Source organism: Platalea leucorodia (genome assembly GCF_965183815.1).
Source record: "Platalea leucorodia genome assembly, chromosome: 3".
Taxonomy (NCBI): domain Eukaryota; kingdom Metazoa; phylum Chordata; class Aves; order Pelecaniformes; family Threskiornithidae; genus Platalea; species Platalea leucorodia.
Genome location: NC_138825.1, coordinates 77,130,968 through 77,142,543, shown reverse-complemented (window position 1 = coordinate 77,142,543; position 11,576 = coordinate 77,130,968). Strand labels below are relative to the sequence as shown.

The following is an 11,576-nucleotide window of genomic DNA, read 5'->3' as shown; positions in this document are numbered from 1 at the left end:
AGGCATAAATGTTCTTGGAATTAAAAAAATAATGGGAAAAATATTGAGTAAGCTATAACTAGGGGATATTAGTAGTATCTAGTCCTGATATGTAATTCTATTATACGATACTACTTCTGTGTAATTCCTCAACTTATATACAATATCTGTATAGATCCACAGTCTTGGATCTTTCCACTTACTGTCATAAACAGAACTCAATATAATAATGAATTCTAAAACACTAGTCACTTCTCTTGTCGCTGAGATTTATGTACTTCTTGAGAGAAACAAAAGTTGCTGACTCTTTTAATTGCCTGTTCCTTTTTTGATCAAATTTTTCATCAGTTTACTAATGCAACAAATTATATGCTCCCAGATGACAGAGAGGAAAATGCTCCAAGAACTATAGTATTCCACTAGCTTTAATTTGAAACATTGTATTGTTCACATAAAGAGCAAAGTCTGTTACTGGGATTTCTTGTTTATTGTCTCTCATGGGCCTTATCCTAAATTGTTTCCAATTCTATTTTGCAAATTCAGTTTATACTCAGAAAAGTGAAATTAACCTCAAGCTTCATTCGGAACCCCTAAAATTAATTTTGTGATTATCATTGGGGTACATGATTATATGCATTGAACAGTTCAATGAAATTACGACATTTTATGGTCACTTTTGAAAGTTGAATATACTTTCAATTCACCTTCTTCCAAAATTAATGGAAAGGCGAATCTCTGAGCACAAAACATTAATCTTTTCCACACAGCTTATGCCTCCTTGTAGTGCAAAGAATGTTAGGAGTTTATTCTTGATTCATCTGACATTTAACCCATTAACTATTAAAATAGTGAACCTTGAATCAGTCACACTTATGATGTTGGTAAAGGTTGGATTAATTTTGCAAATCTTACATCTATTTCTTGGCTATCTACTGCTGTAAACTTTCTCTCTGGTCAGTGGACAGAGTTTCTTCTAAATCATGATTAGTTTCCTCCTGAAGTAAGATACTTAGTATATAGTAAACAAACAGCACCAATCTACTTACTGGCTTAGACGTGGGCATTACCGTTGCCGATATCTAAAGTTAGGTGAGGTTACCTCACCATAGGTAATTGCACTGATTTCAAGAAAATTGCGTTACTAAGAACTGTATAAAAAATTAGAGTTGTCTAATAAGAATTTTGCCTCTAGTTTGGTTGCCTGCATCAACTGACCTATCAAATAGGAAATAAGGACCCCAAGACTGGGTAGGTCTACCCAAAAGTTTCCTTTGTTTTTTTCGCCACAATATTAGTCTTATAAATTATATACTTTTTAAAGTATATACCTTCTTACTACAGCCTTCATCTTGCTCACGTATTTACATCATGAGTACAGCAGCATGATTGTTTACACACTAAAAATTTTAAATTTGACAAATAAACCTGAAAACTTTTCTTGCATCATGCAATCATATAATTTAAAAAAAATAACCAGTGGAATAGGTACCTGTACACCTTGTAAACTGTCTATTTCTGAATCAAACTTTTCTGCAATTTCATTTTGTATGCGGTCAATAGCATCAATCTCCTGTTCTTCTTCAGCCTCTTCCTCTTCTTCTTCTAAAAACTCTTCTTCAAGTATAGCTTCAACATCTTCATTTTCATTCTCGTCTTCCTCCTCAGTGGCTTCATAATGCTCCTTATTTGCTAAAGCCTATAAAGGTAAAATATTTTGTTATTTCATGTCTATGATACAGATGTTTTGAAGGAACATGTGGTATTCTTGTCTCTTTTTTAATTAGAAGAGAGAAGACAATTAATTCAACAAAACCTCATTTTGGGGCATCCTTTATCGTAAGCACAAATCTGGTAAATTCTAGAATCATACTTCAGAAGAAAATACAGAGATATTGCATAGTGCATACAGTGAAGCATTGTACCAGTTCCAAGAGTGCTTAAAAAAGTGAAGTGCTACACTGCGGTTTTGATAAGAGGAGTATTTTTTTCCTACATGGTATTGTAGCTTGGCAGGACTTTGTTATAAACAAGCACGTTAGCTGAAAGTGTATTAATGCACATGAGTACATGAATGCATTTATAAATATACTTTGTAATTGAATTTGGGCAGAAATTGTGGTACAATCCTATTCTGGATTAACCATGGATTTGACAGGGTACTTAAAACACATGCCTAATTGCAATTAATGGGACTACTCTTATGCTTACAAATTAGATACACTAAACACATTTGTAAATATTTTGCTGAATTGGAGCACATATTAAGAATTACTTTAAAATTGTTTTTTTGTGTTCATGAGTCAATAGTTTCTAAAACAATTTAAACATCACGTCAAATTCTTTTTTAAAGTAGAAGTTTCTGACAGTCTATCACATTTTTACTGTTCTACATTGCCCTGAAAACTCTGTGACTAAAAGCTCTAGAAATTTCTGAGATACGAATGCAAACACTTCTATTTAAAATCTTTCTTATTAGCTTGTTTTCTTACCTCCTGTTTCTTTTGTTTTTTTTCTGCTAAAAGTTCTTCCCTTCTTCTAGCAATCCTCTCATCCTGTTAGTGAAAAAAAGATGTAAGACAATGATATTTGCTAATAAAAGCTCTCTGAGAATTGGTAATGTGACCTAGAATTAATGTTGTTCTTTCCACCTTAAAACTCTGTTTCCAGTTGCTTCTAATGTTAAAAAATACTATCTGTGCAGCTTGAAATTTTGCAGACCAGACAGACCTCTCTACTAGGTGAATGTAAGTAAATTTTAGTGAAACTAATGTAGCAACTTCTGAGATTGAGATTAGGGGGGAAAAAAGACACTGATTCTGATCACGCTGAAAATATTATAATATTTTTATTGGTAAACTACAGAGTTGCTAAACTTATAGGTGGTTTCTGCCATTTGGCAAAGGGGTGACTGAGTATAGTATTAAATGTGTGCTGTTCCCTATGCCTGTTTGTCCAATTTTGACCAAGTTATAAGCATTTAAGATACAGTCCCCCATACATACTCAGTAGATACATGCCAAATACCCGATGGCTAATCCTAACTCGGAAGTAATATGCAGAAGCATTCTACTTCAGACCAGTGGGGCTGATGGGGATTCAACCTGTAATTGCTGTTCTTGCACACTGTAATGCTGTCACCTGAACTGAGATCAGAGAAGCCGAGTATGTCGACACGCAGGCAATAGTGCAATTTTAGAAATCCATGTTAACTGCAAGCGAAGTGGCCTGGATACCAGAGCATTCTAAGCAGAGCAGCAAGAAACACTGCACAGGCTAATTTTTTTTTATTCTTGTGACTAAACTCCAGTGTTTCTGAATGACACTGCGCTGCAGGTGTACTCGTTGCTTTCAGTGTCCTATTGCTAGCTTCTTTCAGTGGAGAAGGAAACTCCAGGGTAGCATTCAACTGGTCTGTCTGCTTTTCCCAGACTCTCTGTATGTCCTCCAGCTTTAACAACAAAAGAAGGGTTAACAGTACACTCAGCGATGCCGCATTCTCACAGCACCATTCGACTTACCCACCAACTGGATGCTATGGAAAAATACTCAATGTGTAACTACAAACTATATTGCAATACATATGAGCAAAAATATCAGACTATTGTTACTCAGGAAATCCTGATTCTGATCTTTCCCTACTTCGTAATGCCTTTATCAATTTGTAATGCTGTTTTGTGTATGTGTTTTAAATAGGATCCTGTTATTTTCCTTTGTCATCAGGAGCCATATTGATGCCTACACTGTTGATTAGAAGCTTGGACCATAGGATCTGTCGCACAGGTATTTGCCACTTGAATTATCAGAGTAACTGCTTACAGGGTGAGCTTAGTACAGCACTGTAGGCTGGTCACTAGAATGCACCTTTTCCAGCAAGATTTCCAGCTTGCATCAGGAAAGACTAAATCGAGAAAATATTTTAACTCTCCTAGATTATATGCATTCTCAGAGACAACCTCTGGTACAATCAGTTCAAAAAAACTACCGGTCTTATGAGCCTTGTCCCAAATTCCATTGCACTAACTTCCTGTGTGTCAGCTGCTCTGTACTAACTTAGGCTCGGACCTTTCCTGATAGTACGTGTGCAGTACTTTATTTCACTTTTATAGAAAATTAGGAACCTTGAATATATTGCATGTGCTGATTGTAAATGTCTGCATAGAGGTTTCAGGTTACTTCAAGTAACCTGTAGCCTGTTCAGCAGTAGGCACAGCTTTGTTCAAATGGGAGGCTGTGCACCTACAACAGCACTGAGAACGTGGCTTAGTGCTATTACATTTCTGTGCAGAGTATCATAGTTGGAAACACAGACACGTACACCATACAGTACCTGTGAAATCAGCCTATGGGAGATGCAGATCAACTCAGGAACACATGCTCAGGGAATCCGGGATGCAACAACAGTACGGTGCGAGCTGTGTATTTGATTTGTTATGGCCATATTCACTCTCTCCATCTACTTGCCGTTTGTCCAGGACTTTCCCGATGTCTGGCATTCTGTCAGACTGCCAGTTGTCTGGCAGCACAGCTACTTTTCTTGGGCTGTGAGATATCTAAACTCCTACATGAATTAATTTCACAGAGGAGGAAAGGAGCCCTAAATTCTTTTTGGTTCCTATGGTAAATCTAGGAATGCTGTGAGTGTGTGGGGCTGTGTCTCCTGGCTCCCATATCCATTTCTCTGTGTGCTCTTCACTGCTTTGAGAGTTTTAGAATCTGTGTTCAGACCTGTGCTGCTGAAATTACAAAAAAGGAGACAGGGCTGAAAACTTACCCTTATTTTTGCTTTCAGGTCTTTCAGTTTCTTTTTATTTTCCATTTTTTTATACTGTCTTTCTTTCCATTTTTTCAGACGTGGAGGAAAAAGACGGTCAAGAATGTCACTTTCTTCTACTTGAATAAAAACTGCAACATCAGGACAGAGTCCTCGTTCTGACAAATACTGGGCTTCATCTAAAGTACGAGGGAAACCATCCAGTATAAATCCCGTGGACCTAATTGGAAAATAAGATATTTATCATTACACAATGTAGTTTAAAGTGCAACACAGTGAAAATGCAATTAATTTAAAAAAAAAAAACAAACCACAACCTCCCTTATTAAATGTATGCGTTAAGAGTAAACGTAAAAAAATACTTTCAGGTATTATATTTTGACAATGTAAAACTGATACTTCACTATGTATTTTAATTAGTGTACTAACAAATGTATTTCTTCTGAGGTTTTAATGTGCTTTTAAACTTTAAAAAGCCAAAATAAATTGAGTTCTGAGTATTGCTTGTGTGACTCTAAAGTACTTCTTAGACACTGCTCTCAAAAAAATAGTAGGTGCCCCAAACATTAGTTTGGTAACATCTGCCACAGAAAGCTTGCCGCCTGAAAATTTATTTTTCAGAAATGCCTGACAATTTCTTCTCAAGTATAGGATGAGAATTTTGCCACTCAGCATGACCTACATCTCCCTTGCAGCTACTAAAAATGCGTCAGATATGACTGGAAAGCTCTATGGCTTGTTGGAGCTCTTACAATCTCAAATGAGTAGTTCTGTAAAGCTGAATGTTGTGTTAACAAGAAGTTAATATTTCTGTTTATTACTTTAGAACTTAATAGGATACATTGTAAAACTGCAGAAAACCAAAGCAGCTACGAGGAGTGCGAGTGGATGGAAGAACAGGTGGTCCTGGATGCTGTGGGAAAAAGTTGGGGGGAGGATATTGATCATGATATCTATTGTGATGAAGGTTCTCTTCTGCTATACAGTCCCTGATGAAAGGGAATTTATATAATATAATATCACAACATTATGTGTAATGCTGGGTAATTTTTTGTCTTGGTGCATTTTTTTTTCCTAAAACTGATCTTCCTACTTTTACACCATTAAGAGGTAATTTTTTGTCTTGGTGCATTTTTTTTTCCTAAAACTGATCTTCCTACTTTTACACCATTAAGGACAAAAGTTTATTTGAGGATCTTGTTTATTCTTTTTAAGGCATTTCTCATACTGTTAGGAATTGAAACCTAATGGTCAAGCTGCCAGCAGCTATGATCTGGATGTAAATGGATAGAAGAGATTGGACATGGAAAAAGGGATTTTTTCTGCTGAAATTACACCCTAAAAAGCCAGTCTGCTTTCTACGAGTCAATGATCTTATTTATTTATGCAACAATAATCCACATTTATCACAGTGTTATGAATATACTTTCTGATATGAAAGGAAGTCTGTTGTGCATACATCACTGGAGTACAGATTGTGATGAATGCACAAGACAACCTGATTCTGTGTTACTTTGGAGACCATTGATACTTTGTCCTTGGTTTCCACACCATATTTACAATATATGGAAACCAATAGTTACAGCTGGATTCCAGCTCTTCATGTTTATTAATTACATGAAAACATAAAGGAGTTATTTACATATCTATCCTGTAAACCCCTGAAAACTACCCGGCTATTCAGGAGATTCAATCCAATTGAAGTGCACTAAGTACTTTTGTCCAGTCCTGTGTAAAGCACATGAGACAATATATTACTGTCAGAGTGTCAATCAAAATAGAGCAACAAAACCAAGACTGAGAGGTAGGCCATGATTCAGAAGTAGTACAAGAGGACTGAAATAATCTCTGCAATAGTTATTTGTAATTGTGGATACAATGAATGATATACTTCCTAAGTTTAATTAAGAAAGAGAATCTGATTGCAGTTACCGGAATGGCTCTTTCCTCCACCAGTCAAGAACAATGTTATCAAGGACTTCTGGAGGCAGTGCCTCATTATGCATTAGATTTGCTTTGATTGCTTCTTCTTCATCAGTTAACTCCACTTCCTTTATATAAAGAAAATCCACAAAAAATGAAAAAAAACCAAAACCAACCAGAAAGAAAGAAAAATCTACCAGACACATTTATTTATTTTTGACTAAGTAAGGTACTGTCTTCATTTGATTTAAACCAGCAGAAACAAAGTAAACGCATTTACCACATTTCACTGTACTACATTATACATTTTGGGATATTTTCCACATGCTTGGGGTTGAGTAATTCCCTAGACCTAAAATCAAGCACAATTGTTAAGTATTTAATTATACATATGCTCAATTCAGAGAAATAGAAACTGAAATGATCACAGTTTCTCCTAATTGCCTACAAGTTTTCCACTTATTTATACATGTTGTCATGCTGGAAGACTATCTGCTCTACATCAGAATGGTTTTTTACTTTTTAAAAGCAACTTCTATCTTTTGATGCAATCCAAAGAAAGATGTCAAAGAAAGATATGTAAGGTTACTGGGTATAGGCGCATGACCAGAAATCAGAAAGATAGCATTGTTCTGCAGAGCAGTAGTAGTATTAATGCCTAGTCAAATGCAGAGCATTCAAATACCAAATCTAGCTGTTAAGTTCTTGTGAAAAACTGTTTTTTCAGAATATGTAACACTGTGAGACTGATATGGCTGAGGATGCACTTCTCATAAAATGTCTTCCTGACACAAACCGCAGTAAAAAAGAATGAAAAGAGGGTATAGATTGGAGATTATGGGTTAGTTTACATCAGTCACAATATGAAAAGACATGTTTTTACAAGTATACTGGATAAAAGACAACACTAGAAGTCAGAAAATATCGCTGTTCCTGGCCTGCTGTGTTAATTTTTCATGGTAATATTCACAGAAGAAAGTATTATTTTCTAGTTAGTTGATATTTTTTTTTCCTGAAAACAGAACGGCGAAGTTCATAAGAGAAATGTATCTGGTATCCTTTAAAGAGTTCAGTACATTTTCTACCATACCTTATAAAGGTCTCGTTTGTAAAAAGTCATCTATATTTAAGATGACTAGATATACATTCCCGAAAGAGTGTGTTTTTTAAATGTCAGTTGCTGTCAAACATGCACCTAAGTTGCATCCAAAGTCACTTGGAGAGAAAACTTAATATGCAGCTAGGTATCCTCCTGTCCCTCTCAGCAAATCCATTTAAGTTGTCCCCTGAGATTCTGTTGCGAATTCATTACAAAGTTCTGCTGTCCTTTCCTCATGTAGTAGTCATATTAATCCAAATGGCTCAAGAATTTGTTAGCATAACCTGTCATAAAATAAAGGAATAACCCTTTCGGGTTATTCAAAAGGATCCAAAGTGATTCAGGAACCCTCAAAATGATGGTGGGGAGCTGCTTACTGCAAGGACATGCCTGAATAAGAATTCCTATGCTTGACATCTGTTTTGATAATGTAGCCAAAAGAACTCGAGGATATGCTGGAAGCCACAGGTCTAATGTAGTGTGTGTATGAGTAATATTTTCTCTAGTGCCAGACATAGCGTATATATTAAAAGATGGTAGTATGACATAACGGATACCTAGGAAGGCAAAAGTGGTAGCCTGATCTGTAACACAGAGGCATCTTGAAAGAAATGTGTGAAGCGGGAGAAAACAGTAAAACCCATATAAAAATGTATCACTGACATCACCACTGCAGATGAACTGTTGAAATGGCATTTGTATCTGATAAAAGAAAAGAAACACGAGATGTGTATTCTGGGTACAGAAAAGAGAATATCCCGCATAGCAGTGATTCGAAGGGCAAGGTTGCTTCCCAGACCTGCAATGCTGTGAAGGCTTTGGGTGACACCTACTAAAACAACCAGGATGATAACTTTTTGCTAAACTTCCCAGACTGCATGGCATGTTTTGTTTGCCTTTAGTATTTTTGCTTTGAATATTATATCTGACCTTTACCTTAAGCTTTGACAGATACACTTCTAGTGTCTTGTGCCAAAGTGAAAGACAATGATACAAATGAAATTAAATGGAATTATTTCAGAGAGGTAGGGGGTCGGTGAAAAACAGGATAGTCAAACAGTCTGGTTGTAGTCATACTCAGAGAAATGCTTAGGGAGTCCACAGCCTTGGAAATTTTCCTCTAGAGTTTTGTGCATGGACCAATGAATGGGTTTCTAAACTGAACTGCAATTGCATCAGCTGTGCTTTGGTCATGCCATCAGATAAAGTGCTTTACAAGTGTAAGAAAAAAATACTAATGTAGAAGAAGATTGTTTACCAGCAGATAAAAAGATGATGAGGAAAAAATACGAACAGAAGTGCCTTAGTGTAAGACATGTATTGATGCCAAAAAAATAAAGCTGAGAAAGCCAGCCATAACCATCAGTGCCAGGAACACTTGCCGTATTTTTGGCTGCGATGACCAAGTTGTAAACTGACTTGCCAAAAGAACCTCCTCTTAGATTTAACTGATGAAAACCTGAATTTGTGTTCTGACATCCATGATTTTGATCTGTACTCCATCTGTGTTAAAGCATTTGGTTCCAATATTACCTGCTTTTGTATTATTTCATCAGGAACACTACGTTCCAGTTATCAGGGACTTCGCCCGCTTTTCAAGACAATAGAGAGTGGCCTTGAATGCACCTTTAGCAGTTTCCTCAGTACCTGTGAATGCACCCCATTGACTTGTATACCTCCAGATTACATAAATGATCCCAAATTTGATCCCATTCTGCTGTGAGTAGTACCACTCTTTACCCGTGCTTTCCTATTAGGCACAGAGACCTAGAAGGCCACCGACTAGACTGTACTTGTAAAGACCAAGGTAAAGAAGGCATTGAGCATCTCAGCCTTTTCAAAAGGTCACCTGCCCCACTCAGTGGCAGACTCATATTTTCCAGGTCTTCCTTCTGCTGCTGTTGTTCCTGTAGAAATTCTTCTTGCTACCCTTCAGATCCCTCACTAGTTTCAACTTCCACTGAGTGCTCATCTTCCTAATATTGTGCCTGGATGTTGGTTCTGCATGCCTCCCCTGTAGCCTGCTTTGCCTTCTGCATGCTTCCTTAGATTCTGTAGTAGGAAGTCTTTGAAGGTCTTTAAGGACTAGTAACTTGAAGGAACATAGCAGGTATCAGGAGCACAAAAAAAATGGCTCTTACAATGTGTTGCAGAAACTTATTTCTTCCTGAAGCTTTAAGAGTTGGATAAACCCTTATTTGTTTTGCCTAGGAGGTAGCTTTTCAACGTCTTTGTACTACGCATTTTTTGAAAGATTTATATGCTGTGCACCTGTGTGTCGAGACTTCTCCACACAATAAAGGCTTTTATCATATCCATTGCTGTCTAAAGGAGAATTCATATGTGTTGAAACTTTGTCTGTTTTTTCCAATATATCTAATAGAAGAAACCACTCTCTCCTGATAAACATTTTTGTGATGTTTATTGTTCAGGGAAATTATACCCCGTAAGAGACGGGTTTTTTAGAATGTATATTTATAACAGTTTTCAACCAGTATTCAATCTGGTTAAGAAAAAGAACTAATTTTCTGAAAACTATCATTCATGATTTATTTTACAAGTATCGTGAATATCCAGCTATTTTAAACAGTTTTTTAACTACAAGGCATATTTTATGCTACCTAAGAGGTTTTTCTGGTTTGAAACTCTGCTGCCAATAGGCAAAGACAACATTACAATCCAGATTACAAAACCTACTGTATTAAATAAATACTAGCTTACCCTGTTATGAAGACTGAAATATTTCTGATTTTTTGACAAGGTAGGATCACACTGAAGGGCTGGTAGAGGCATTCTATTCTTTTGCCCCAAGAGAGAGTTCATTGCTGGTGAACACTTCTAAACTCCTGTGCAACTGGAGCGCATGAACCAGACTGAAACTGCATATTATAAATACTTGAAGGAAACCATATCTTCCTGTTATTATTCTGACCTTCATTTTTTTTTCCTCCATTTGTCTTCCTTAGCCCCATTTAGCGTCTATCTCTACTGTTTAGAAAAAACCTATACATAATTCTTGGAAATGTTTTGAAGAATGTTTTTGGCATTCATAAGAAAACACTGTCAAGAACAATTGTTTCCACACATCATCAAGTAAATAATTTAACATAAGTGATTTTTATCAAACTAAAATTTTATAGGAAATTGCTATTCTGGTCTAAAAATAGTTATTTTGTGTATAGACATAAAAAAGATCAGATTATTACCTGTTTGCTTTCTTCAGTCTCAGTTTTAGTCATGGTCTGAGAGAAGTTGTCCAATTCCTGTGATAGAATTGGCATTTTATTGTCATCTTCTTCAGGTTCTTCATCAAAATTGGGCCAAACTTTCTGTTTAGTTTTGGGTAAGATCAATTCCTGTAGATATTCTTCAAACTGAATATGGAAAATGCCTAATTTGTCTGCTATCTGTCGTGCACAAGTAGTTTTACCTGCTCCATGTGTCCCAAGTAAGCACACCCGTAAAGGAGGAGCCTATAGGAAAGAATTGGAATACTTTATAACAATTTGGAGTCTACAGTGCCCCCCCTACTGTTTTTCACTTCCAAAATATCATTATAAAAATTGCATCAAAAATAGTCACATCATTTTGCATTTTAATTTTTCCAGGCATTCTACTGCTGTTCCAAACAGACTACCTGCTCTCTGGAAATACTGAACAAATACACTATGGTAGTTGATGCCAGTAGGTAAAAATGAAACCTCATTAGACAATTCTGGTAAATCTTCCCTTCTTTTACCCTTCTTCCACTTACAAAAAAAGACTTAAAGGTAGTAAAAAAACCCCAATATTTGTGATTTGTTA

The 11,576-nt window shown here is 36.2% G+C and overlaps 1 protein-coding gene across 1 annotated transcript in view; it reads right to left on the bottom strand.

Moving 5' to 3' along the window:
* Positions 1–11,576, bottom strand: part of AK9 (adenylate kinase 9) — a gene marked incomplete at its 3' end in the record, with an annotated part of 74,925 nt that overhangs the window by 15,969 nt on the left and 47,380 nt on the right. Inside the window, 5 exon segments of the mRNA XM_082306335.1 lie at positions 1,469–1,675; positions 2,469–2,531; positions 4,751–4,970; positions 6,683–6,801; positions 10,979–11,245. Of these exon segments, the coding sequence (XP_082162461.1) occupies positions 1,469–1,675; positions 2,469–2,531; positions 4,751–4,970; positions 6,683–6,801; positions 10,979–11,245 (876 nt within the window).